Source organism: Drosophila virilis, chromosome 2 (assembly GCF_030788295.1).
Source record: "Drosophila virilis strain 15010-1051.87 chromosome 2, Dvir_AGI_RSII-ME, whole genome shotgun sequence".
Taxonomy (NCBI): domain Eukaryota; kingdom Metazoa; phylum Arthropoda; class Insecta; order Diptera; family Drosophilidae; genus Drosophila; species Drosophila virilis.
This window is the reverse complement of record NC_091544.1, coordinates 8,101,419-8,127,772: the sequence shown is the minus strand read 5'-3', so window position 1 is coordinate 8,127,772 and position 26,354 is coordinate 8,101,419. Positions and strand designations below refer to the sequence as shown.

The 26,354-nt window shown below is 41.9% G+C and overlaps 6 protein-coding genes across 7 annotated transcripts; 2 read left to right on the top strand and 4 right to left on the bottom strand.

The window, feature by feature from the left end:
- Window positions 1-158: 158 nt before the first annotated feature.
- On the top strand, window positions 159-1,362 carry Prosalpha2 (proteasome alpha2 subunit). The gene is made up of 5 exons (XM_002054435.4): window positions 159-316; window positions 426-502; window positions 562-817; window positions 875-1,030; window positions 1,092-1,362. The coding sequence occupies exons 1-5, from the start codon at window positions 276-278 to the stop codon at window positions 1,264-1,266; spliced, it is 705 nt and encodes a 234-aa protein (XP_002054471.1). The 5' UTR covers window positions 159-275; the 3' UTR covers window positions 1,267-1,362.
- LOC6630022 (glutathione-specific gamma-glutamylcyclotransferase 1) lies at window positions 1,093-9,738 on the bottom strand. Of its 2 annotated transcripts, none has more exons than XM_015171436.3 (5): window positions 9,401-9,738; window positions 4,021-4,583; window positions 3,337-3,372; window positions 2,572-2,650; window positions 1,093-2,509 (listed from the first exon to the last, which is right to left on the bottom strand). In XM_015171436.3, the coding sequence occupies exons 2-5, from the start codon at window positions 4,345-4,347 to the stop codon at window positions 2,073-2,075; spliced, it is 879 nt and encodes a 292-aa protein (XP_015026922.1). In that variant the 5' UTR covers window positions 4,348-4,583; window positions 9,401-9,738; the 3' UTR covers window positions 1,093-2,072. The 2 variants fall into 2 exon arrangements, with proteins under 2 accessions (XP_015026922.1, XP_002054472.1); XM_002054436.4 differs by lacking the exon at window positions 9,401-9,738 and adding an exon at window positions 4,681-4,822.
- A 2,658-nt stretch (window positions 9,739-12,396) lies between these two features.
- On the top strand, window positions 12,397-18,487 carry nau (myogenic-determination protein nautilus). Its single transcript, XM_002054437.4, has 5 exons — window positions 12,397-13,076; window positions 14,720-14,842; window positions 14,930-15,004; window positions 17,947-18,025; window positions 18,090-18,487. Exons 1-5 carry the CDS (start codon window positions 12,588-12,590, stop codon window positions 18,296-18,298), a joined length of 975 nt encoding a protein of 324 aa, XP_002054473.1. The 5' UTR covers window positions 12,397-12,587; the 3' UTR covers window positions 18,299-18,487.
- On the bottom strand, window positions 18,393-19,581 carry LOC6630024 (alpha-tocopherol transfer protein-like). Its single transcript, XM_002054438.4, has 3 exons — window positions 19,247-19,581; window positions 18,815-19,187; window positions 18,393-18,752 (listed from the first exon to the last, which is right to left on the bottom strand). The coding sequence occupies exons 1-3, from the start codon at window positions 19,543-19,545 to the stop codon at window positions 18,492-18,494; spliced, it is 933 nt and encodes a 310-aa protein (XP_002054474.1). The 5' UTR covers window positions 19,546-19,581; the 3' UTR covers window positions 18,393-18,491.
- Window positions 19,582-19,705: 124 nt separating this feature from the next.
- Window positions 19,706-20,928, bottom strand: LOC6630025 (alpha-tocopherol transfer protein-like). The gene is made up of 3 exons (XM_002054439.4): window positions 20,560-20,928; window positions 20,134-20,506; window positions 19,706-20,078 (listed from the first exon to the last, which is right to left on the bottom strand). Exons 1-3 carry the CDS (start codon window positions 20,850-20,852, stop codon window positions 19,824-19,826), a joined length of 921 nt encoding a protein of 306 aa, XP_002054475.1. The 5' UTR covers window positions 20,853-20,928; the 3' UTR covers window positions 19,706-19,823.
- A 1,791-nt stretch (window positions 20,929-22,719) lies between these two features.
- Window positions 22,720-26,104, bottom strand: Gba1b (Glucocerebrosidase 1b). Its single transcript, XM_002054440.4, has 9 exons — window positions 25,789-26,104; window positions 25,595-25,731; window positions 25,378-25,537; window positions 25,151-25,298; window positions 24,765-25,085; window positions 24,568-24,697; window positions 24,399-24,512; window positions 23,589-24,109; window positions 22,720-23,395 (listed from the first exon to the last, which is right to left on the bottom strand). Exons 1-9 carry the CDS (start codon window positions 25,844-25,846, stop codon window positions 23,296-23,298), a joined length of 1,689 nt encoding a protein of 562 aa, XP_002054476.1. The 5' UTR covers window positions 25,847-26,104; the 3' UTR covers window positions 22,720-23,295.
- Window positions 26,105-26,354: the final 250 nt, after the last annotated feature.

The window sequence follows — 26,354 nt, the reverse complement described above, 5'->3', positions numbered from 1 at the left end:
TAACATGTCTTTTAACAACAATGCCAAATTTAAATTAAAAATAATTTGTTGAAATGCTATTATCGTTTTCGTCTATTCATAATATCGATTCCGACAATTGATCGCCCACCACAGTTTACGCGGTATTTTTACTATCGTTGTTTTTAGAGCCGATACTATTGGGAGCATTGGCGATAGTGTCACAGCACTAGTTTCTGCTTGTCATCTTTTCCTTTTGGTGAGAATTGTCGGCATTTATTTAAAAATTATTGTAACATAAATTTAAGCCAGCAATAATGGCTACTGAACGTTACAGCTTCTCTCTGACAACATTTAGGTAAGTTGGGCTTCACAATTCATCATAAACAATATTTTCTCCCTTTTTGATATATAGAAAACGCGTCTGCATGACTGGCACAAATATTAATTTTATCATTTATTTGCAGTCCTTCAGGAAAGCTTGTCCAATTGGAATATGCCTTGGCAGCCGTCTCCGGAGGGGCACCTTCTGTTGGTATTATGGGTAAGCCTACTTCATAAATTCCACTGTGCCAGGTGTGTAGAACGTTTGGTTTTCCTTAGCATCCAATGGCGTCGTTATTGCAACAGAAAATAAATACAAATCGTCGCTTTACGAGGAACATAGTGTGCACCGCGTGGAAATGGTAAACAAACATATTGGAATGGTATATTCTGGCATGGGGCCCGACTACCGCTTACTGGTGAAGCAAGCACGTAAAATCGCCCAGTCATACTATCTCACTTACAAGGAACCCATACCGGTGTCACAGCTCGTGCAGCGCGTGGCTACGCTCATGCAGGAGTACACTCAGTCGGGGTAGAAATATATGTTTTCATTATAGTAATGTATTTAACTAAATTTTACTTTCTTTAGTGGCGTGCGTCCATTTGGAGTGTCACTATTGATTTGCGGTTGGGACAATGACCGTCCATATCTTTATCAATCGGATCCCTCAGGCGCATATTTTGCCTGGAAGGCCACTGCAATGGGCAAAAATGCCGTTAACGGCAAAACATTTTTGGAAAAGCGGTTAGTACGGTATATGTCTATTTATTTTAACAACTTCATAAAGCTCGTATTGTGCTTGTAGCTATAGCGAAGATCTTGAGCTGGAAGACGCTGTGCACACTGCCATTCTGACTCTCAAGGAAGGATTCGAAGGAAAGATGACTTCAGATAACATTGAGGTTGGAATCTGTGATCAGAACGGTTTTAAGCGTTTGGACCCTGCCACAATTAAGGACTATTTGGCAAACATCCCTTAAATTTTGCTTCACGGTCAAAAAACCCAAGCTAAGCTTTTTAGCGAGTACGTAAACAATGAAAATAAAGTTTGTAAGTGTTCCGGGTTTTGAAATGAATCAAGAATTCTAGCTTATGTTCAAAAATTTGGTGATTCTTTAAATGTAACACGGTTTCAATGCAATGCAGCAGAAGGCATCTCCGACCCCACAATATACATATTCACTCAACTTGTCTGTCCGTTCGCGTCGACCTAAGAAAACATAAAAACTGGAGACTTGAAATATCGTGTATCCTCAGTTTCTGATCGATCAAGGATGATGAAAATCGATATCAAATTCTGTTTTTTGGGTATAAGTCGGGTATAGACTCTTGTATGTATGGTGTACAGGTTGAAATATTTGCACACGAGGAAGAATGTAATACAAGTTCGGCGCAGGGTTTAGGGTCCTAGTCTCCTAGTTGGGCAATCCCGACTAGAGCGCTCTCACTTATTAGATTTTTATTTTATTGCTTCTTGTTGATTGTTTTTATTTCATTTCTTTTTGGACTTTTTTTTCTCTTCTTGGGCACTTTGTATATAAATGTTAATGTGTGCGTTGAGGACGCGACTTACGCACTACGAGAACTTAGTCAAGGCTTAACAACTATATCAGATCAGTTATCGAGAGTAGTTACTGCTTACTGTTAAGGCTATGTATGATTATTTACAATTTAAAGAATACATCGATATTAGTCACAGACTCTCGTGTCCTGTGCTGGTGAATATTGATATTATATTTGGAATATTCCACATGCATGTTTTTTGTGGCTGAGACCAAATCCACAATCAAATATTCAAACAGCGCAGTTTTGTCTCCGGTATTCGGGAAGTAAACTCGAATGATGGCGGGCGGCGTACGTCTTCGTGTGAGTCGCGACGTATGCGATCAGGATTGCGACCCATTACAGATGATAGAGGGATTTCCTTGCGGTAAATCTCCTCCAGCACCAGACGCTCTAGTTCAAATAAATGTTCATCACGCACGCCTGGTATCTCCTCGTGCATGAAGAGTGCCAATCGCAAAAGATATTCCGCATTGTGTCCGCTCGGTCCGCGGCAATTTGCGATTTGTTCTGCTATTACCGCAAGTGGCGCATCACCCAGCCAGTGTCGGTTCTCCGGTGTAGCCACATATACCATCACCTCGACGGCCTCCCCACTAAAGGGTGTGTCATGCGAAGCGACGCGGGGAAAAAATTTAGTTTCAAGCGTTGCATAGCCACCTGTTCATAAATGAAGATAAGGTAGAGTTTTTTATTTTTAAAATATTTTTTTGCATGCTTACCCAATGTGCATTCGCGTTGCTTGAGATACTCCAGAGCCGTAGAGCCTGTTATTCTGTATGCACAGCCCCATGTAATGCCCTGAAATAAACAAAATTCAATTGATTTAATAAAAAATAGAAAAAAGTTAACGTTTAAAAAGTGTGAAATAGTTTTCATGGTTTAAAAATAAATTTGTTTGTCTAAAAAAAGATTTCGTTGAGCGCGCGTGCATGTTACGTTGTGTATTTTTCACGCTTAAAATTCCCAACTCATTTTTCGGCGTGCGTCACACATAAATAGCGGCAAACGATAACCTGTTTAGCCCGCTTTGAGTTTTCCTTGCTTGTCTCTCGGGGTCACAAACGAGCTCCTAGTAGCTCTCATTTATCACCCTGGGTAAAGTCCCCGGGCCAAGGATAGAAAGTATCAAGGCGTAAAAAAACAGTTGGTGCGACGATCCCGCCGTCGTTTACAATTTCGCCTATATTTCGCGGTATTTCGCCTTGCGTACTCCAATGAAGAGAGACCCCTTATTAAGGGTCTCGAATTGATGCGCTCGGTTGACTGCGGAAATGTGCCAGAGAACATGAGATATGGACGAGTAGGGGGGCGTGTCACAGCGCCCGCCTACACGGAATGGGGCTTACGTAGGGAAATTCAAACGCAGCGCGCGCAATTACTTTTTCTCTTCTCCTTACCCTTACACAACACATTCATTAAAGAACTGATGTATATTTATGTATATAATTTATTATATAGGAAATATTTAATGGGGTTACGCTTACCTCTTTGTCCTCAACAAGTGTTGCGACACGTCCAGGCTGTAAAAAAAGAATAAAGAAAAATATTTAAATGTGGAAATGCAAAATGCGCTTTCGTTTTTATTAAATTGTTGAATAAAGGGAGTGGAGGCTAGCTGCAAGCGGCACGTTCTGTTTATTTGTTTATTGTCGATATGTATGTAGATCGGACCCTGACTTATATATGTACATGCATACTTACATAGTTCGTTAAAATAGCAGAACGGAACGCAAAAATAAATGATGTTAAGTTGCCGATTAGGCACGGGCACCAAAGTTGATCAATTTTTATGTAATATATGCACAAACATACGTACATACATATGCATATATAAAGTTGGGAACTTAAAGGCCTGTTGTTGCTTCGTTTGAATAGTTCGCGCCTTAAGAAGCTCGTTCAATCTGTATTTTGTACATGTCTGTAGAACCTGCCGGTTACGCTAAGGCGACAAGTATTTAAATTTTACTCTGTCTAGCCATTTGCGTCTAGGTTCGTTTTGTCCGCTACTGATAACACATACTAATTAGATAATAATACAAACAGAGAATCGGCCACAAATGCCATGTATACAAAAATCTGTGCTTCTCTGGATGAGCGCCCATCAAGTGGTCACAGGTGCTAGGGCCAACTAACTTAATGGAAAACTTTAAACTTTCGTTTTGACTCACCTCTTCCTCGGTGCCACGATGCGTTACGTTGCCCTGCCAGAAGCGTCGCACATAGCCTCGTATATAGCCTGTTATGCATTTGGTGTAGGTGAAGCCCGGATACCAGCACAGGGAACCGTAGCCAAAGACCCAGCAGGCGGCGTGGCTGTCGTTGTTGCCATTATCGGGACGATTCTCCTGATCGTTGTTGCCATCGTTGTTATTGTTGTTGTTGTTGTTGTTGTTGTTGTTGCTATCATCGTCATCACCCAATTTGCCATCGGTGAAAAGATTCTTGAAGTGTGCGGGCACCTCGGTCGGAGCCTGATGTCCGCTGTAGTGTGCCATAATGTGTCCAAAAGAAATTGCTATCACACTCTTAATTTAAGCCCTTTGCCGAACTAACTTGTTGTTGATTTTATTCTGATGTGAAATATGTACGTGTTTAATGTATAATTGTTTCTGTGTAGTGCTCGGCTTCTATATTGGCATGCTGGAGGTATATTGGATGGGGGCATGCAACGCGTTGCTGCTATCTCACGTTTCTCATTTTACGCCCAAGTTCTTAGCAGATTTCGCCGTCTCTGTATTGAGGAAAAATTTAGTCAATCTTTTTGTTACATATTACATAAAACTACAATTTTAAATGTTTTTTTCTTTTTCATGTCATATAGGGCTTACTTGATCTATCGAATCTATCTCTATTAGTTTCTACATATGTATTCTTGCAATTGTTTTGTTTTTCTTATAATTAATATTTTTATGCGAACCGTTCGCAAGTTGCCACTGAATAGTTCCGATTGTGACCGGGAACTAAACCGCGCGACTGACGATCCTAAGTTCAAATTAAACAGCCGCGCGGCCCGTGCGAAAAACGAAAACATTTTTGAGCGAGAAAAAAAAATTCATGTATAGTACAATAAATATTTATGACGCTCTGTCTAAGTCGTCTGCAGCGTTAGCGCAATAGACTTATCTGTGAATCTACTCAAAAATTATACAAAAGTAAATACACACGTGTGTGTGAGTTTATTCAAATTGTTGTTGTTTGGCGCCCTCACAAAGCAGATACATAGCCCGCTCCCTCACTCTCTCTCTCTCTCTCCCTCGTGAAACTGAATCGAACAAGTTCTTTTGCTTTTCCATAGGGTAGAGCTGACTTGCTTTAAACACGATCCATAAAAAAGTCGCCCATTAGGCGTAGGCAATTATTTATATGCATACTTAATAGGTGCTAAATCTAATGTTAAATGACACGGCAAAAATGTCTTGAAAATACTTCAATATATTTAAGTGGTATTTGACTTGGGAATTATATAGTTAATTTCTTGATAATAAGATTTGATTAGAATTATTAAAATCTGATTGGAAATATTGCGAATCATGTAGCCCACTTTTGCTAATGTTAAGGGCAATAACATTTTGCTGTATTTTATTGCCTGATTTATTTGTAATCTTTATACAATCCATATACAACGGTGTTTCCCAAGAAGATTACTTGTTCTTTGTTTTTTCTTTGTTCCTTACACAGTTCCTCTTACAATCGACATATATCGCAAGTCTATTTGCAGAAATGCTCTATTTCTGTGTCATGTGGTTAGGTTATGTATGTAATTCTATTTTGAAACATAGAGGCATAAATGATATGATATATTTAATATGACTAATATATTTAACAACTTTCTCTTATGCGCTACGAAGTTCTCCATTAACTTTATGATAACAATAATAATAATATAATATCACAGTCAATTGTAGCTTTGCCTTTCTTTGCGATTCTCATAAGCACTGCAAACTTAATATTTCCTTGTGGATTGGCATGCATAACAGTTTGTTTTAGATAAACAGACAAGATATAACTTCTAAGCTGCTAATATATTGTCAAAGTCGACAGCATTATTTGGCCAGCTAAAGCAAGCAGCTTCTACGGTATACAAGAAATAATTTCGCACATACACACACACACACACACACACACACACACACAGAACAGCAAGTAAATAAACCACCATTGAGACAAATACGCCCAGTTGTACAGTTGAGTTGTTCTTTTTCTTTATTTTTGGCAAACATGGTTAGATTGGGTGTTGCTGGATTTTGTAGGCCTTTCTAACTGCGCAGCTGTTAAATAATAATTGGGACGGGAAGCCAGAAATGCCCGGCGTGTTTGGCGCTCAGTTCTTTCGTATCGCGCTGGTCTGGCTGTCACAATTTTAGACCTACGTATGTATGTATGTATGTGTGTGTGCGTGCATGTTTTATGTTTGATATTTTTAGCGATTTTATAGCATGTTCATGCATACTGAGTATGTATTGGTGCATGAATATTTAAACATTTTGCACACTTTGTTTTGATTATCGTCTACCCCGGACAGCGAGCATTATGAATGTGTGCGATTTCTGTTTTCTACACGCTCTTTCTAAATATTAGCGTATTTACATTTTTTTTTTTTTTTTTTTTTTTTTTTGGATTTTTGCTTAAATAATTTTGAGGCATTTATTCGCTGACCCAAAAACAAAAATGCGCATGGAAAATAACCAAAAGATTTAAATACCTTAAGAGGACGCACACGCACATCACCGAGATGACATACATACATACAAGCATATATGTATGTATGTGTGTGTACACTAATTCGCATACATATGCACAAATGCGGACATGCCGACTCGTACAGCGGAGCGTTTTCATTTTCTATGGTACGTTACGTATACGCAGCGTTGAGCCAAGCAAACATTTTGTTTATACTAGTGTGTAAGATTGTTTGCATGTGTGTGTGTGCACGCTTATGCGAGAGAAACCAAAGAGACACATGCTGCTCGTTTCTGGGTCCTTGATACTGAACTTTTTTCATTGTGAAAGTTTTTTGCAAACGGTTCAAGGTTGCCATTTTCACAGTGCACGGGTCATAGATAAGGGGACAATTGCGGGGGGCTTTAATTGCTCGCTTGTGTGCCACATTCTTATACTTTTATTTGTGTTTCTTTTTTCGGGTAACAGGCGCCACAGAAATGTGCCAGCCGTATACGAGCCTTAGCTTTAGTAGTATACCAAATTTTTAATTTAACAAGATACTGTGTGTGTGTGTGTGTATGTGTGTGTGTGTGTTTGTATGTGACACAGTGTGTAGCTTAAATTCGTCAACAAAACTAATAAAAGCAAATAAAAGCAGACACGCTGCCATGTGCCAGACGCATGTACCATTCATTCATTGTTCATTTCCCATTACGTGCATTTGTATCTAATGTGTACAATTGTATCTTATTGCTTGTTATTTGGTGTAAACAATTGTTTTTTATTTGTCGTTTAGAGCAAATGCACAGCAATCAATTGGGCTTGACGTTGCCCTGCGTGTCTGTCTAATTGCAACGTGTCGCTATGCCAAAAACCTATTCCATCCGGACAGCCGCATTGTTCGAGTGCACAGCTCGACTAATTCGTGAAAGTTATGAAGGCACTTGAAATGAAAATCCACGAAAACAGCGCGAATTCGCACTTCAACGAATCAATTAAATGTATATTTATTTTATTACAGACAAATTCAAACACGTCGGGCACGTATTTCAAATGGCCAGCTAAAAATACGAGGCTTAAATATATTTTAAATGCAATTTGATTACAGTTGAATGAGAGCAGCTGATTAATAAATTAATAAATACACCAACTACACTTTGATAAGCAATTCAAACGCTTCTTTTTTTCTGATAACATTCAATTATATGACGCGACGTGGCCCTGATAAGCCGTACGTTTGCTGTGGAATACTTGCACAACTCCTCGCAGACAGACTATTTGCCAAAAGTTGTATTTATTTTTATTTTATAGCTATGAGCTGCTCGATAAGAGCGAAAAAAAAGACAATAACAAAATATTTGTTTGATAAAGTGATTAGGTTCAAGTGAGTTGAGTGCAGACATTTCGACTCCCAATAACTCAAAGTGTAAACAATAACTATCTTAATGTTTGAGGGTTTCCTCTAGTTTCCATTCTTCCAGTTAACACAATTGGCCTAATTTCCAGATCTTGACATTTCGATCGGACCTACAACTCAGTATGCCATAACGAAAAGCTGTCGCATTGTTTTGCTTGAAACATATAAAATATATATAACTTATAAATTTATAAACGAGCTGCGCTTATTATTTAATATGCCTTATTTCAAACACAAACACAATCTATTTTGAATGCCAAGCCTGTTTAAATAGCTAAATTTGCCCCGAAAGAGAAATGAATATTTTGTTCACAAAAATGTTTGAAAATAGCCAGCAAGAATTTCTGGTTAAATGTATATATATATATATATGCATATATATGAATATTAATGCATTTTAACAGCTTAATAAACTAGAATTTAATGCGGTTTTAAATATAATAAAATTTGAGCAATAATGCATTGGTATTAAGGCATTAATAATTTGTGTTTTTTATGGCTTTGTTTTTGCTGTAATTACTTAAGCAGCTACACCTTGAAAACCCTATAACTTTTATGTCGTATACTCAACTAAGTATGTTAATGGGATAAAAACAAAAGTTTTGACAAACTCAAACGAATCTCTTTGTGTGCATAGCTGATGAAAGTAAACGTATTTGTGTACATTCGCAAATACATATATATTATATATTAACATATAGATGGCTCGTGTCTAACAGTCAGGCTGGGAATACCTGGCTGATAAGTAGTTCTCGGTAAATAGTTTTCGCCTCGATCAGCTGGTGACCTTGAAATGCAACACCCTTGGAGGGTTATGTTTGGGCTTTTAAGCTAAGCGAAATAAATATGTTCATTCGCCTTATATTATAATGCCTATCTATAAACCTTGCCCCGCCCGCCCCTCGTGACCCAACTGATGGGAAGTGCATCCCACGAGCGCATGGCTGCTTCTGATTGCTTGGCCCATAAATTGTATTATTAGATTTCAGTTTGTTTTGATGCACCGACAACAACTGTAAGTGTTGACAAAGAGAGCGAGAGAGCAAGAGAGTGAGAGAGAGAGAGAACGAGAGCGATCAGTGCTGCAAATTAGCTATTGTGCGAGAGAGAAACGGGTGTGCGAGCGTAAAGAGGAGACAAAACAACAACGCACACATATGCCGCCACATTGATAAGAGCGCGCGCAAATTACAGCCAGAGTGATGAGAGTTGTAAGACAAAAACAATGTCAACATGCATACATACAAACACACGTACGAAAGTACAACTGTATAACAGCATGTGTTGACACTGAAGCTTTCGGTCGGTGCATGTGAGTGTGTGTGTATGTGTGTGTACATGTGTTTAGAGAGCCGCGAGCTGTCACTCAAGCGGCCTATAAACATTTGGCATGCTGACACACGTACATACATACATACATTCGCATTGGTTTCAATAACACAACTGATGCTGCGCCTGCAGCTTTTTACCTGCGTATTTGTTGCAGCTTTCACAGCTAATGCTTAACGGTTAACAGTGATTATTGCTTTTGTTGTTGCCGCCTGTTCTAGGCTCTTTGGCAATTATCCGCTTGTGCTTATCAACTTCCGTTCAACTTTTGCACTGCACTCTCAGCTTTTGACGTCCTTTTTATCAGCATCTTCTATGTTCTGTTTGTTTTGTTTACATGTCACAGCAACATATTCACAGCATGCGTGTGCGTATGTATGTGTATGTGTGTATGTGTGTATGCGAATGCGAGTGCGAAACACAATCCGAATCACTCTCGACGAGCTGCGCGCCTGACCGTCTCGTGCGACGGCTTCAATGTAACTGCGTGCTTGGCGCTGCCTTTCCGCGCTCAAATATTGCCACGCAATGCTTCGCGTCGCTCCGTTTCCCCTCGCCTAGCAACCATTCAGCATTTCGCTTGTAGGATCGTAAATATTTAGCTGAGTGCACAAAAAACAGTGTAAAATTGTTTTCTTTACTTTTACGTTAAGCACAATGTGTACATGTGTATGCACACATATACATACATACATACATGTACAGACATGCATGTTCAATTGCGCATTTACATCTCTTGGGCTTAAATTTGTTTCTTTCCGTCTTGTGGCACATGCACAGCTGTTGCCGTTTGGGGCAAAGGCAATGCCCGTGATTTGAGGCAAGCTATGATAAGAAAGCTTCCCTTCCACACGTTTGTATACTGCATGCTAGCCCTGCTCTCTCGCTCTCTCGCTCGCTCGCTCTCTCTTTTTCAGCACATGCGCTTCAACTGCTCTCACCTGCATACTTGGCGGCATCTCTGTCGCCTACACATTTGTTTGGCTGACGTAATTGTGTTGCGCTCTTGCCGCATGTTGCACATTTTTATGAATGGAAAGCAGAAAGCACTGGCCACGACCGCGACCATGGCAACAAAAACAAAAACAAAACATTGCATTTGGTGTTCGTAAAGCCAACACGTGACTGCAAGATGACGTATTTGATTGTCAACTAGCGGCATATTAATTAAATTTAATGGTAAATTTATCAATTCAATGATTCTTTTGAATGTGACCCCCGCCCAGAGTTGAGATAAAAAGTGTTGATAACTGTGCAGAAAGTTTCATCAGTAACTCGAAAATTCTGTCATTGCTGACAAACAACAAAAGTTTGATAACAATTGTGTTGAACGCTTGCACAATTAACTTTATTAATTGACTATTTTCTTACTTTGCTTGACAATACTCATCATTTAAGTAATGCATACGTTAAACTTATTATTATTTATAGAAAATACCTTATTGATGCGCACTTTTCTTATTAGCTTAAATTGCGTCTTGCATCGTAAAAGTATGCAACAGTTATATATAAGGCTTAAAAACTTGCTAATACCTAAACCATGAGAAACTCGAGCAAGAGATGGCGCTAGTCTTTTAATTACGCCTTGTGCTTAATGGGCAGCACTGGCGTAGTTCTCTAATGTCCAACTGAAAACAATTACAGGCACAAACAGCAAGAGCTGGAGTTGAGAGTGATCGACTAACGCGGTACCCTGTACGCAAGAAAAGCAGCGAAATGTGTGAGGTGTAGCAGCATACAAAATTGAATGGGTCTTAAGAGGAGTATGAAGAAATAAACGTTAAGTGTGAAAACATATATAAAAAGGAGTAAGAGAGTGACAGAGAGAGAGAGCGAGAGAGAGATGTTATAAAGAGAGAAAGAAAGAGTGCTAGAGCAAGTTATATAGTGTAAGAGAGCAACGGGTAGTGGGTGGACCGGAAGAGAAAGAGAGACAGCAATATGGCGAATGCAAAAGAATATTACAAAAAAAACAAATTTCAAATAAAATTTTCAAAATAATTTAATTTTATCTAAGCAGTGCAAAATAACACTAAACAATTAATTAAAAAATTCAAATTAAACTTGAAAACCACATTGAAACTCAATTTCGTCAGATTTATGGCTGCTTGATACTTAGAGACTTGGGATCTATATAAATAGACTAGCCCAAGTTTAGATTTGGTATTATGTTAGGACTATTAAAAGCTTGTTACAAAACAATTAGGAAGAGTCGGTTTTCTATTGGGATTATCTTGTGCTTGTCATAAACAACTCTGGTGAAAAGCCAGCACCTTGATGTGTTCCAAATAAAATCAAAGCGAATCAAAACAAAACATTTATCAACTCAAAACTCAAGTGACAGCGGAAAAGCGAGTGGGAAACACAAATGTAAAGCTGCGACAAAGTAGAATCAAAACAAAGTGAAAATGGAAAATAAAACGAAATGCACAAAAAACAAAAAAAAAAAAACCACGCGCCGTTAGACAAAAGATTTACAATATCATTCAAGAAGATTTAGAGGTGATTTCCAAAGATATATATTTTGTTTGGGCGGCAATAAATAAACAAATTATATGTGGGGAGGCAAAGGCAATTTTTAGTTTTTCCGCTTTCTTTTCTCATACGCTTTCTGGTCAATTTGACGGGAAGCCAACAAAACGACGGATAACACGAAAAATATAACAATGAAAATGATATTGGAAAAACTCAATGGCAAGGTGTGCGACATTGTGGGAGGGGAAGGTTGGCTGGTTGGGGTGGGTTGGTTTGGGTTGGGTTGGGTGGTTTTCTCTGTCAACATTAACGAATTGTTTGCCGTCTCCAGTATTCAAATTTATTTGACTAGTCGTCAGGGCGCTGGCCATAAATAAACGAGATCTTCTAATATGCTAAGCCTTTCGCAAACAACATTCAACATTTTCATTGAGCAGAAATACGTTGAGCCTGAGCATCAAGTTAGTTGGAGGCGTGGCCTGCAGCACACACACACACACACACACAACATGCGCGTCCTTCTGTTTAGAAGACGAGTGCGGCCAGCGTCTAATGGCGTGCCGCGTTATAAATAGAAGTCACTCGAGAGCAGCGCCGAGCAGCCACTCAAAACGCAGCAAGATCTGAGAGCACAGAGCACATGTGAATCTGGGCAAGATTTCAAATGTGTTGCGTTTGTTGCGGGCGACGGTTCGTCTCCTTCTCGTTCTCGTTCTCGTTCTCGATCTCTTTGCCGTGCTTATTGTCTTGCTACCGTGTCCATTCAATCGAAAGCCTACTGTGGAGCGTGTTGAAGTGAAGTGAAGTGCCTGTCAAGTGTTCAGTGAAGGAGTCAACTAAATACTCCCAGTCATGACCAAATACAACAATACAAGCGCTATGCTGGCGGGCTCGCGTGCGACCATTGACAATACCATCAAGCAGGAATACAGCAGCTACCCACAGCAGACGCCTCCGACTGGCTATCGGTACGGCGACAACAGCATGCCACATCCGAATGCCCATCAGAATCCTCACCAGACGCTGCAGCATTTCTTCAGCCGCTTCAATGCCGTCGGCGATGCCAGCAGCGCCGCTTGCAGCTTCAACAACAGAAACCACCAGACACAAGATTCCGGCAAACAGCTCTCGATGACATCCTCGCCCATCTACACCACGGACTACGATGACGAGGACAGCAGCCTGAGCTCCGAGGAGCATGTGCTTGCGCCGCTCGTCTGCGCCTCGGCTCAGTCCTCGCGTCCCTGCCTCACCTGGGCCTGCAAGGCGTGCAAAAAGAAGAATGTTACCGTCGATCGCCGCAAGGCAGCCACAATGCGTGAGCGACGGCGTCTGAGAAAGGTGAGTCCAGAGATACTTAGGGGCTATATCAGTTCTTTGTTGTTCTCTAACAATTCGCTAGAGATTTCTATTGAGCATATCAGCGCTAAAGGGAATGGTTTATATATATAGTGGGAATGGTTTATATATATTTATGAAATGTGTTTTTAATCAAGTTTTTAAGAACAATTTTTTTTTTACAATTTTCCTGGACAGTAACATGATTCGTCTTGATTTCAAAAAATGACTTTGATAAAGCCAATATTAAAAATCCTAAGCTTATTCAAATACTTTTATTTAGTTACTTTGTATCGTGTTTTCAACTTATTCATTGAAAAAGTATTTCGTACTTAAATGCTTTGATTTTCCAAACAATAAAACTAGTTTTTAAATTTCTTTCTTATACCCAGAACCAATCGAAAATGGTTAAATAGAATATTATATTTTGTACAAAAATATGTAACACAGGCAAAAGAAAGCATTTTCGAATCCCTAAGGTTTATATACTCTTGGTGAGAACGACGAGTTGACTTTCATATCTGTCTGTGCCTTTTTGTGAAAATAATATTCGATAAAAGTTGAGTACACCAAATTCGTATATACAGATGAAAAGTATATTACTTGTAGGTCACCTGCCTCATTTTCAGACTAAATTGAAAAGAAAAACATATTTTTAAATGCGATTTAATTACATACTCTGTTTTGCTATCTTTAAGCCATGAGTATTTCATTGAGATCGGACAATATGCACCGACGCTGTCGAAGAATACTTTGCGCAATTCCAAGTTGGAGCACTTCCTTTTGTTTAGGGAATGAAAATAAGTTATATGCTTGATTTGTGCTTTATCTAAAGGAGTTAATTTAAATTAAGACTAAGAAATAAATTCAAATATCGGTTTAATAATTCAAATCTCTCTACTGAGATGTAAGAGATATCTATAAACTGATCGCTCGCAGATGAGAAATCTTCAGTTTCAGAATAATCCTAATTTCCTAAAAGTCTTAATACAGTTTTTGTCCTGTATTATCTGACAACCATAAGGTTCATGTGCTTATTGAGTCGCAGCAACAAAATAGATATAAATTGACAAAAAAGAAGTGTACATCTGTTCGTTTGCATGCAGCTCGATTGCGCGCAACTTAGTTGCACCACAAAGATTAACACATCATGGACGTAAATGTCAGTTGCAATCATTTGGCCCTAAATTTCGAAAAGCATTGGATCTGCGGGGAAGCCACCCAACGAGCATAAAACTGCAGGATTTGCCAAACATTAAACGCGAACATTAACGAGCTCGACAGTCGGAGGAAGAGTTCTGGGACAAATCGTAAACACTGTAGAACCGAGTTCCGAGTGCCTTATTTATAGATCGACAAACCCCTGCGGCAGGGCTATTAACATTATGAAAGGGGGAGGAGTTGGTGGGGGGGGGGGGGACATGGAAGTCTAGCGAGCAACATGAACGCCCGCGCGGTTTAATTGTTTAAATTTTATGCACGATTTAATTTAAAATATGTTTTATTAAAGAGCCACTTAAGGCTGAGCTAGCCGCTGGGTGGGTTTTTATGGCAGTTCTAATGGATTTCCATGATATCTATAATTCCGATGATGAATTTTAATTGATGACAGCGCATATTTCGGCTACCATTTGCCTGCTTTCTAGGTTAACGAGGCCTTCGAGATCTTGAAGCGTCGCACATCATCCAATCCCAATCAGCGCCTGCCCAAGGTTGAGATCTTGCGCAATGCCATCGAATACATTGAGAGTCTCGAGGATCTATTGCAGGTGGGCAGCATTTTGTTTCCTACTTTTGTCAGTTTGTTTTTTTTTTTTTTTTCAGTTATTAACTCTGATGCGTTTTGTTTGTTTTAGGAATCCACACCCACACGCGATGGCGACAATCTGGCGCCCAGTTTAAGCGGCAAGAGCTGCCAGTCCGATTATCTGGTAAGTTTTTGCTGAACGCCAATTAATATTAAAGGCAATGGCAAACGTTCCGCAATTATTTTCTCGTAAAAACCTCATGCATGAAAAACATTTTCGTACATTTTTCTTTGGGTGACGCGCACATTCATCAAAATCTCAGTGTCTGCCCGAGAGAGCTTGCCGCTACGTGAAAATAGAATAACATGACTCTTGCGTTTAGCTTCAGCTACCCATTCACCAGATCTCAGAGCCCATGCCCCCAAAATATCTCCTAGCCATATCCATACTGCGACATCGACACAATTTGCTGCCCAACAATTTATGCGCTCGCTGACGTGCAGCTTAGTAAGCTTCTTCCTCGCCCGGGAAAGGGGCTGGCTTCAAGGGGAGAATTATGAGTTATGATTGCCTCAAGAACTGGCTCCCCAATTGCCCAAAAAGCCCAGCAGAAAAAACTGGTCCAAAAATTAACACACACCAAATTGAAATGGGCGCAGAATTTATTTATATTAAGTTGAAGGCGGGGGGGCTTCGGTCTGCATTTAGTAAAATTCAATAAATAAATTTTCCCACTAAATATGGGGTGGGTGTGCCAAAGTCTAAACTATAAACGAGAAACGTGTTGTAAATTAATTATTACAAATTCGAGCGCTATGCCAGGCAGCTTTTCATGTGATAAAACTTGAGCGACATTTGAATGTTCTTGCCTAAAGAGGGGCTCTCTCTCACTCTCTCAATACCATTTCACAAGATATGTTCGTGTCGAGAAAGGGAAATGTGTCAGTTGACAAATTGCACAGGAAAAACATGACAAGATCGGAGCACTGTTCCCCGAAAGGTGTTGCAAGACATGGCCAGCCAAGAGGCCCGATGTGACAGCAAAACAAATTGTCAACAATTATGCGAACATTTTTGCAATAGCCGCCGTCTATATATTTTATGGATGCCCGATCGCAAGCACTTGGGCCACACTCTGCTGAGTAATTTCCATGCAGTTTGTTTGAGTTTTTCAAATTTTAATGTACAAATTTGTTAATTTACCATAAAACCTTGCATATTTGTACATACGCCGACAGTACGCGCCCTCAATGGCAGATATTAATGCGCGTCCATAGTTTGATTAAAAACTGGCGAAATGCCAGCCTGCCAGACATTAAAATGCATCCCAGCCACAGCCTGACAATCCATCCATCCATTCCATTGGGGTAGCAACTGCAAGCTGGGGGAATTGTGCAAACTGGAAATATATTTTTAAATATCAACGTACAAATTGCAAAGCGTTGATAACGAATGTCTCATAAATAAACCTAACAAATACATTCGCTGTGCACTTAAATACATTTGTATAAATTTGTGGCTATTGTAAGCCGTGTCCGTGTCTGAATACCCTCAAATTGCATGGTTCGTATAGCTTGGAAAGAGAGCGATTCTCACTTTATTCCTAGTAGCTCGATCGATTTTAATTGATTTGCCGTGTCCATTTGCATTTGTTGCTATTTTCGTACGCCCGCAATAAACCATATTATAATCATATATTTTATTATACATAAACCTTTAAACTTGAACAAAGGCACACCTGGCGACTGTGCCAGGCCTTCTATCAAACAATTCCCACCATATCAGTCGAGTAGACACTTCAAACGTAATCACATAAGTTCGTATTCGGTGCCATCAATAAATTTGGCCCAGTATAAACATTTTAGGTGCAAATGACTCATGCCGCGGAATATGTGAGTTTATCGTTTGGCCGCAAAACGGAAGTGAACTTTAACTATCTATGTTGTCTTATCTATGGCTCGACTTTAGTTCAATCAATTATTGTCTAACAAATTTTTGTTGTTAAAATAAAAGCAAAAAGAAATTGCAAGGTCGTTAATATGTGGTTAATATATGCTTAAACAATTTATAATAAAAATGCCTACAGACAGCATAATGCCGCATATCCGTTACAATTGAAAAGTCTCTGCCTCTCCTCCGATCTGAGTGGAGTCCACTTCCAAGGAACACGCGCCAAAAGGCGGCTTAAGATCTTTGCGCAACTCATAAATGCTTAGCGAGTGATAAGTGGCATTTCATTCAGATATTAACATGCTTACATATACTATATGCCTATGCTGTCTGCGCCAAGTCAAATAAAAGAAAAGAAATAAAAATAAAAATAAAATAAAATATATATACTTTATGTATATGTGTGTCGCTTATATCGAGCGCACGCTGTCAGTAAACGCTCGGGAAATGATAAATCGCTTTATAAAAGTGCAGCCGCGAGTTGTTGTGTTCGGCGTTTTGTTCTTTGCCTGTTCGGCTGCTGTTCTTTGCTGGGTGTTGTTCTCATGTCATACTGTGCCTAAAAATAACAAACACGTCCAATGACTGCCCCAGCCCCGCCTAATACCAGCCACAGCCACTGGCATCGATCCTTGCAGACGCTGCGACGGCAACACGCTCGCCAAACTGCAGTTGGGAACCCACCCAGAATTGGCAATTATAATTTTCCTGGCCAGGGCGTTAAGGCGAGCGAAATTTTCTAATGAAATCTGCGCAAATCTCCGTTCATGTAGGAGCTGCTGCTCCAACTGCTCCAACTGCTCCTGCTTGCCCACTTCTGTCGTCTGCGAATGCGCAAATTAATTTAATTGCTAATAAGTGGCCCCGCGATTCCTGAGTTCTTGGGACAATGCTTGTGGCTCCGGCAGCAGCGGTTCAATGCATTTTAATTGGCTGCTTTGTGGAATCCCTGGCAACCAGTCGCACACATTTCGGGTTAATCTCATTATTAGAGCGCGTTTTCTATGGCATTCGGACACAGACATTTCTGACATTGTCATTTGGGGCGACACTTTAGCTGTTTTTCTATTTTTTGGCTGTAATTTATTGTTTCGCGTATTTTGTGGCAGCTCGACAAAGTTGCACGCAATATTGCAGCTAAGTATCTCATGGATGCGTTTCAATTTCAATTGCAGAGCTCCTATGCGGGCGCGTATCTGGAGGATAAGCTAATCTTTTACAACAAACATATGGAGAAATATGGCCAGTTTGCAGGTAATATATCAACTGGTAATGGGCTATTCGCTTAACCCTAATCGATGTATGCAATTCTTGGCAGATTTCGATGGCAGCGCCAGTGCGAGTGGCTCCAGCTTGGATTGCCTGAATCTCATTGTCCAAAGCATCAACAAGAGCACAACGAACGCCGTTCAAATGCAAGCCACCGCCAGCAAAACCAGCGCCCCAATCTCATCCAGCAGCACGCCGCCGGCGAAAGGCAGCGGGTCGACGCTTCACGCGAACTTCAAGCAAAAATGTAGCACCTAGCACTGAGTGACATTCAGCCAAACTAGTTAATTGTAAAGTTAGGTTTAAGTGCCAGCCAAAGGATACGAGCTATACCCAAAAAGGACACACCAAATAACAGTGAACGTGTAGAACTAGTTTAGTAATTTTCTTTTTAGCTTTAGCAACTACTTAAATAAACACTAAGAATAAAGCAGACAAGCGAGCGCACATTTCAGTCCACTTCCAGCTTGCGAAAGGAGCCGCTGGTGCCGCCCAGTTCGCCGGTGGCCCAGGCATTGGCCAGTCCGACGCGCAGTTTCTCGTTTGTGCCATATTGAGCATCTTCGTCAAAGTAATCCTTGTGCGCCTGCAGCTTTTGACGCCAGTAGTCCAGGGCCTCCGCCTGGTAGCCATTGCTGCCGCCATACTCGATGGTCATCGCCTCGGGCGGCAGATGCTTGTACAAATCCTCGGATTTCTTGTGCACGACAAACTATTCGGAATAATCAAGGGGATTAAGAGCAGCTCTATGCTTAAGTGAGCCGGACTACGCACCTTCCAGGGCAGCTTGGCTGGCAAAAAGCTGGTGACAAAATTAAAGATGGTCTGACCGGAGGGTATCATGTTCACCAAGTGAATCTCTGCGAAACGCAGCGGCAAACACTGATCCACCAGCATAAAGGTTTTCTTCAGCAGAAATGGATCATATTGCATCATTTGTTCCATGTTGACATCACGTGCGTCCACCACAAAGAATAGACCCGCAACAGATGCATTATCGCACTCCAATGCAAGCAGCTCCAGCAGCATGAAGAGCAACTTGAAGGCTTCGCGGGGATTCGATTGCTTCGGATCGATCTTACAGAACTGTGAGATGATAACACGTGGTCCTTGCGGGCTCGCTGGTCGTGCGGGTATAACATGGATACTAAGATGGGTTCAGTTATTTATATAAATGTAGAGCATAAAAGAAAGGTTGGGACTTACCCGCGATCAAACTGACGTAAGAGCGCCTCGTCCACTTGCCGCGAGCAGAGCACCTCGGGAAAGGCATTGCGCAGGGAATAGTAATTGTCAATGCGTCTCTTGGTCTCCTCGACACTGAAACGACAACGTCGCAGAAAAGCCAATATCAGTCGCTCATCCGTGCGCGCCTTCAGATACGGCGATTTGCCAATCCACGTCTGCAGTGTGGCTATCAATGCCTCGCGCTCCGCCTGCTGCTCATTGCACTCGGACAGGGCGAGCGCCGAGAGTTCCGGTGCCAGGGTTCGCAGTCCGGCCATGTTAGCGCTCTGATAGCTGCAACTCGAATGCCGAATGGCTGACGCCCAGTGAGTGAGTAGCTTGGGCGGGCTATCTAATCAGCAATAGCGACCTGGTAATAGCTGGAACGCTCGCTGTTAGATATCCAGCGAGAGATATATGAATGTATATACATGTGTACTTGGCGATAAGCGAATTAAGCGATATACTGTTTATCTATGCGGGGTACACAAATTTAATTGATCGACTACAGCAGAGCTTTGACTTAACCATACGGTTGGACTGGACAGGGTCACTGTCAATCCCAGTTCAGCCTGCGAAAGGAGCCATTGACACCAAACTCGGCCTCGTACATGGCTACCTCGCCCGGTCGCAGCTCCTCAACGGTGCCATACTTGTACTCCTGCTCAAAGTAGCCACGATAGCTGTTCAGCAAATCCTCCATATAGGCAACGCTCTCGGCCATGTGGCCATTGGTGCCGCCATATTCCTCGGGCAGGCTGGCCTTGCCGATGTGATCAAAGAGCTCCTCGCTGTTTTTCAGCACGCGTATCTGCGATTCAAATCACGATTAGCTGGACGATAGAAGGTCATTCGAGTGTGCTCACCGGATAGTTGACCTGCATGCTGAGCACATTGTAGAGAAACATAATGGGGCCTTGTATGTCCTTGGGCATATTGATGACATACACTTCCTTGATTCTCAGTGGACTGCAGTCGTGCAGCCAGTTCCACCATTTGCGAAAGAATTGCTTATCGAAGCGGCGCATCCCATCCGAAGTGACGCCCTCCAAATCGATAATCTCACAAATGCCCGCCACAGATGCGTAATCATTCTCCAGCGCAACAATTTCCATCGCCATGGACGTAAAATGATATATCTCGCGCAGACTATACTGGTTGGGATCAAGCTTGCCGAAACGTGCTATGAACAGGGCGGTCCGGTTGTCACACTTGGGCAAGTCCGGATACAGGCAGATCCTAAAATGTCAACAGGCTACATGATGTGATGTGATGCCTCGCCGGCTACTTACCCCAATCGATTGATATCCAGCAGTCGCTGTGTGATATAGCGATTGCTCATAATTTCTGGAAAGAGATTATAGTAGGTGAAGTAACGGTCCAGGCGCCGCTTGGTCTCCTCCAGGCTATAGCGGCAACGGCGCAGAAACGCGATCAGAAAGTCGTCCTCGGTGCGGGCGCGCAAATGTGGCTGCTGGCGTATCCAGACGCGCAATATGATGATGTCCTGCTGTATCCTGTCGGGCGTCTCGTTCAGCTCCTGCTCGGCCAGCTTTGCTAGCGTTGGTGACAACGGACGTCGCATCTTGTTGCTGGCTATAATGCTTATGATTCCTGTTAATTGGGCCACGGCTGGCCCGATTGATTGGCTAATTTGATTATCTTATCAGGCAAATAGTTGGGAAAATACGACCTATCATTTGGCAAAATAATATACAAATCTGCCTGGAACAGCTCTCACTGACAAATGTGTATGCATGTGTGTGTGTGTGTATTTACTATGGGGTAATATTGTGTATGTATATCGAATAGTCACATCCGGCGCCTTTGTCCCGCGGGCCACTTAAGTGCACCCCCCCCCGACCCATTACCATGGGCGCTCTGAAATGTGATCGCCGTTTTATGCTTGAAATAAATCTGACGCTAAATAGTATCCAGCCTGTGTGTGTGCGTTTGTTTTGAGCATTCAATTTGAGTGCCCGTCACAGAGACACGACATGTGTAGGAGGTGCTGATGAGCGGAGCACCTACCTTCAGTACAGCAAATTGCTCTGACATGGCGCTGTCAGCTGTTGACAGGCACACGACGTGGACGCGGACGTGGACGTGAACGTGGCGAGACTGCCTGGAAGCGGATCAACTACTTAGCTGGAGTTGCCGCTTCTTCGGCCATACTCCAATAACTCATAACACATTATGGGTGGGTTGCGCACCCTGGGAAATGGTAGTGCGCTTTGATCTTCTCCTGACGAGTGCAGCGCGTGTAAATGCCCCGACTGCATTCTTATTGCTTATGACACAAACATATCGCTGCCATATTCATAATGAGCCTCATTAACTTCATGCACTGCAAACACCACAAGAACAACAACTTCAACTACATCACCTTAAAGAAGCACTCAACACTCTCGCTGGCACATCCCACAGGGCCTTTGGTATTGGCTGTTCAGAAAAGGAAAGTAAACAAGTCGGACGTGCTCGACTTATAGATACCCTGAAACCAGTGTGGAGCTGCGAGCTACGCTTCGAGATAAGCTGGAAAAACCAAATATGATGATCGATACTTATCGATCTAGTGGAAACTCGGCTGAGCTATCGATTATCTTGATTTGAACGGGCAATAGGAATGGGAATCCCTGTTGTCTGCTTAATATCATTTCATAGTGTGGATCTTGTTTTTCAATTATACACGAACCTTTTTCCTTTTCTACTTAGAGTCAGATAAATATATAATAATGAATGGAGAGGATCGACTCCCCTGAGTCAAAAGTAATCTATCATTGCACTATCAATCTAACGTTGATATCGACACGAATTGAAGCAGAGCAGAAATAACATTTTTTGTTTTGATAGGAAATAAAATAAAATTGCTAGCTCTAGTTGACTGATCAAAAGTCTTTTGTACAAATAATTTTAAATTTTCATCTGAGCCTAATAATTGAGAGGCGACTACGCGGATAGACCGACAGACTCTACACACAGTCAATATGCTCTATTTACCCTTTTGTGGCAAGAAGTATACAAAAAAAAAAGGGGGCGTGGATGTGGCATGTAATTGACACGCTGCTGCCTGATAAGTGTATTTTGTTGTAAGCACTTGAAAGTATTTCCCAAGACGCATTGACATGCTGTTGCCACTTGCCACTTGCCACTGCAACATGTAATGAACGCATTCAATTTACCCCAATATAGCCCAGACTTTAAGCTGGGCATCAATGAGAAATGGCTGCGCTTATCCCCAAAACATTTTCATCATTTGTTGTGCATTTAATATTAAAAGTATCTTTTATTCTTAAATTATTGCCAAAAAGATGCTCTGCGGCGCACTCATTGGTCATACAGAAATTATGAATATTTCATGTTTAATTTATAGATTTACATAAAACGCCCCATTTTGTCGGGGCCAGATGCATATATACTAGATGCAGCAAATGCATGTGCTGTGCGCTCAATTGACAATCATATTTATATATATTTATAGTAAGAAAAAAAAAATTAAGATGAACATTTTATTTGAAGAAAAACTTAAGAAAATATTTATACGAACGATGTTTTCGGTTGGTCGTTGTCGCCGCTCGACTGCCAGTTGTCACTCAACTTGATCCGAAATTTCGTTTATACTTGCCGTGCCACCTACCCATGCCCCAGACTAGACTGAGACGGGGCGGTGCGGCGGGTGTAAACGGCAAATGAATTTTCATTGTAAACAGACGTGTTACGGCAAATTGAGCAGCTTAAACAAATTTCCGTTGTCTTGGTCGTTGCGCTTGGACAAATCTCCAGAGTCAACGCATTGGGGAGCATCCGCATCCTGTTGCGGGGCAAATTTATTGGCTTCCTGCTCCGCTTGTCACTTGAACGGCAGAGTGGCAAACATGTTTTCTATCCTAATTGGTCCTTGGGGCAGCAACAACGTGCTACGTGCTACGTGCTACGTGCACCGCCGGCCGGACCCTTGCCTATATATAGATTATATCACTTTACGCTATGCTTAACCCATTTTGTAGTTTCCTGGAAGCCATTGCAGATCATTTGTAGACCACGGTGTGCCAGGAGCGAGCGGGCAGACGCAAATTAAATGCACCGCGTTGACTGTCATTGAGCGCCACATTAACGGGCAAGTTTTCGCTGTAAGAATGAAAAGTATCTTTGAGATACATTCATAAAATGCAGTAAATGCTGTCTAGCTCTAGCTCGAGTGTCTTCGAGTGTTATGCACAATTAAGAGGCAGCCACTTTAGCGCAGATGCCGCCAAAAATAGCAGCAACATCTGCAGGACGTGCAGACACTTGAGTGTTAGACAAGACGCGTGCCACATACCCATTATACAAGATCAGCGCCACGCTGCCATCCGGCCTTTGAAAGCCCACCGCGCTCAGCTGGGCAAAGGACTCGGTTTCGTTGGTTCTCGCCTCGATCCGCACGGATTGCTCCGGTAGAAACTTGCTAAAATGCCCGATGGCATAGTACATGGGCTGCTTGTAGAATTCGGTGCGACTGGTTGTATTCACAATCACCGGAGCATCCACATAATTGTGCACATAGTTTGGACCGCCCTGCTCGTCTAGCACCAGATTCCAGTCTAGCCAGCCGTTGAAATTGTGCAGCAAGTCCTGTATATAGGCACGCATATAGCTCTCGCCACGCCCCCAGTTGCCCAGCTCTGGGCCGTGCGTCTGCCACGGTTTGTCGCCGATGCAAGATTCCGTATTTAATAACAATTTATTTGGCATCTCTGTATGGGCGTCATCTATAAGCTTTGGTCCAAAGATCTCATCCCAATACCAATGCACTGCCAGGCCATCAAGATAGTCGAGGGCATTCGAGCGAGAGGCGCGCATCTATTTGTGAGAGATTATTAAGTTTAAATTATTTATGTTCACCAAGTGTGTGGCTAAGGCAGCTGCTACTCAATCTAGATGCTATGCTATAATTACGCATTTCGTGATCAAATTATGCTGTAAGCACATTTCGCTATGCTATAAAACTACAGTTCCCACGAACTTCCATCCAATAATATTAGAAAACATATTACAGGATCAGAATCCAACGTGGGTAGATTCAACGAACCTTTCTATATGTGTTCCAAATTCTAACCTAACTCTATCACAGTTTTATCTGTTAACTTACCTTGCGAAACCAGGAGGGATACGTATAACGCTGATCATCGTTGCCAAATATGAGCACATGACTCTGGTTGGACTTCTTGATGGTCGGTCCCAGATAATCGCCGAGCCAAATCGCCTATTAAGTAAAATCTACTGTATAAATGCTTATAATTTTGAATTGCAGTGCCAACCTGCTGCCAGGGCGTCCAGCCCATACTCATAAAGTGTATAAAGATGAAACCAATGACGCCGTTTAACGGCTCATTGCCAGTGGATATGGCCCAGACGGGCATATTTTTAGACTGCATCAATTCGAGAAATCTGCAAAGAGTGCACATTAATGCTCATTAAAATAGCCACCGACTGGTAAACTTTGTCGGGCACCCACTTCAAATGGTAATCCGCCCAGGCTTGATAGTATTCCGATTTCAGCTGACCGAAACCTGTCCATCTTTCGTTGCTCTTCATCCATGTGGGTGCACTCCAAGCAGCGGCCATAATTTTCAGATCATTCAGTTGAGCGACTGCTTTCAGGCGTTTCAGCTGTTCAATTTTCTGCAGATCACGTGAATCCAGTGTGGTAAAGTTGCTCAGTGATGGATCATTGCGCGGCAGCTCGTTGTACGCCCAGGGCTGTAGATCAAAGTCGGAGGCGCCAATCGACATGCGTATTGAGTTATAGCCAATGCCATCGGCGTGAAAATAGGATCTACATATATCAAAATCAAATATTTAATTAGAAATCCATCTATGATCGCCAGTGCATATACATACCTATAGAGATGATCCTGCAAATCGATTGGCAGTTGCTTTAAAATGTGCGACACGCTACCCGTAAAAGCGCCTCCAAAATTTGTTATTTTCTGATAACGCAGCTCGCGTTTAACTGTTAACTGCACGGTCTTAATGCTCACATTGAAAGCTGTGTAGTGTTGAACAAGAAAGAGAGAGAGAGGGAGAGCTTAAGTGTTGAACAGTTGATTATGCAGCGTTTCAATTACCGAAGCGTTGAGGAACGTTGGCAAATTGTAGCCAGGCTTTGTCTTGCTCTACAATAATGGAGTCGGCTACAAAGTTTTCATCAATCCATTGATGATCCTGCACTTCTAGTGCCCCTTTGTCCAGAAAACTGGCATTGGCTTGCTTGAAACGCAGGCCATTCTGTAATTAAAATATATATTTGATTATGTATTGCATTTAATTAGTAATCACATTTACCTTGCTAGAGCTAATCACCACAATCTGAGTGTTGTCACTGAGAATCGGCTGATCTAGATAATCGCAGTAGCTGCTGTTGCAGACGCAAACGCTGCCGTAGTTTGTCTCCCTCAGCTGGCAAGGCGTTGATAAGGCAGCTGCAACAAGCGCATGTACAGGTAAAAATTGTTTCAAAGGTACACAAATTCACTTACCTCCGCGTCGTGCCCACAAGCCAAAAACGTACAGCAAGCACAGCCAACACGATTTCATTTTTGCCCCGAACAACACCGAAACTGCAACGAAACTCACGCTCCGAATGCGCCCTCACAACTGACTCGGGAGCTGAGCTGGGCTGGCCTGGGTTGAGCCGTAAAATTTGCTTGGCGCCAGCGGCAAACGCGTTTCTCCTAATCAATCGCAACCGAATTCGCTGATATTTATTAGTGTAAATAGGTTTAAGTGGGCTCTCATATTGTTGTTTATGTTGTGCCTGCTACTTGACCTGCGCCAGCTGTTGATCTGATAAAGCGGCCGGCGACGGCGAGCTGCGAGCTGCGAGCTGCGAGCGACGCGCCGCTTCGACTGCGCCACTTGGAAATCGTCTCACGGATTTGGCAATCCAAAGTAAAAGTTATGCAAAAGGTAGTTTATTGCACGCTCTTCGTTTAATATGAGAGTTGCTTTCACAGTCGCCTCTCTTTATCTCTATCTCTCTCTCTCTCTCTGTCTCTCTCTCTCTTTCTCGCTCTAAAATACGAAGTGTGAGTGGTCTGTTAAA

What these genes read in the sequence shown, in the direction of transcription:
- LOC6630024 (XM_002054438.4), bottom strand. Translation starts at nt 19,545, where the DNA reads ATGGCCGGACTGCGAACCCTGGCACCGGAACTCTCGGCGCTCGCCCTG. An exon ending in TTACGTCAGTTTGATCGCGG is followed by an intron (nt 19,188 to 19,246) that starts GTAAGTCCCAAC and finishes AACCCATCTTAG; the next exon opens with TATCCATGTTATACCCGCAC. An exon ending in CAGCCAAGCTGCCCTGGAAG is followed by an intron (nt 18,753 to 18,814) that starts GTGCGTAGTCCG and finishes TATTCCGAATAG; the next exon opens with TTTGTCGTGCACAAGAAATC.
- nau (XM_002054437.4), top strand. Translation starts at nt 12,588, where the DNA reads ATGACCAAATACAACAATACAAGCGCTATGCTGGCGGGCTCGCGTGCG. An exon ending in AGCGACGGCGTCTGAGAAAG is followed by an intron (nt 13,077 to 14,719) that starts GTGAGTCCAGAG and finishes CCTGCTTTCTAG; the next exon opens with GTTAACGAGGCCTTCGAGAT. An exon ending in GTCTCGAGGATCTATTGCAG is followed by an intron (nt 14,843 to 14,929) that starts GTGGGCAGCATT and finishes TGTTTGTTTTAG; the next exon opens with GAATCCACACCCACACGCGA.
- Gba1b (XM_002054440.4), bottom strand. Translation starts at nt 25,846, where the DNA reads ATGAAATCGTGTTGGCTGTGCTTGCTGTACGTTTTTGGCTTGTGGGCA. An exon ending in CTTGTGGGCACGACGCGGAG is followed by an intron (nt 25,732 to 25,788) that starts GTAAGTGAATTT and finishes CGCTTGTTGCAG; the next exon opens with CTGCCTTATCAACGCCTTGC. An exon ending in TTGCAGGATCATCTCTATAG is followed by an intron (nt 25,086 to 25,150) that starts GTATGTATATGC and finishes TGATATATGTAG; the next exon opens with ATCCTATTTTCACGCCGATG.
- Prosalpha2 (XM_002054435.4), top strand. Translation starts at nt 276, where the DNA reads ATGGCTACTGAACGTTACAGCTTCTCTCTGACAACATTTAG. An exon ending in TTCTCTCTGACAACATTTAG is followed by an intron (nt 317 to 425) that starts GTAAGTTGGGCT and finishes ATTTATTTGCAG; the next exon opens with TCCTTCAGGAAAGCTTGTCC. An exon ending in ACCTTCTGTTGGTATTATGG is followed by an intron (nt 503 to 561) that starts GTAAGCCTACTT and finishes GGTTTTCCTTAG; the next exon opens with CATCCAATGGCGTCGTTATT.
- LOC6630022 (XM_015171436.3), bottom strand. Translation starts at nt 4,347, where the DNA reads ATGGCACACTACAGCGGACATCAGGCTCCGACCGAGGTGCCCGCACAC. An exon ending in ATCGTGGCACCGAGGAAGAG is followed by an intron (nt 3,373 to 4,020) that starts GTGAGTCAAAAC and finishes CTTTTTTTACAG; the next exon opens with CCTGGACGTGTCGCAACACT. An exon ending in GCAACGCGAATGCACATTGG is followed by an intron (nt 2,510 to 2,571) that starts GTAAGCATGCAA and finishes ATTTATGAACAG; the next exon opens with GTGGCTATGCAACGCTTGAA.
- LOC6630025 (XM_002054439.4), bottom strand. Translation starts at nt 20,852, where the DNA reads ATGCGACGTCCGTTGTCACCAACGCTAGCAAAGCTGGCCGAGCAGGAG. An exon ending in CTGGATATCAATCGATTGGG is followed by an intron (nt 20,507 to 20,559) that starts GTAAGTAGCCGG and finishes TTGACATTTTAG; the next exon opens with GATCTGCCTGTATCCGGACT. An exon ending in GCATGCAGGTCAACTATCCG is followed by an intron (nt 20,079 to 20,133) that starts GTGAGCACACTC and finishes TTTGAATCGCAG; the next exon opens with ATACGCGTGCTGAAAAACAG.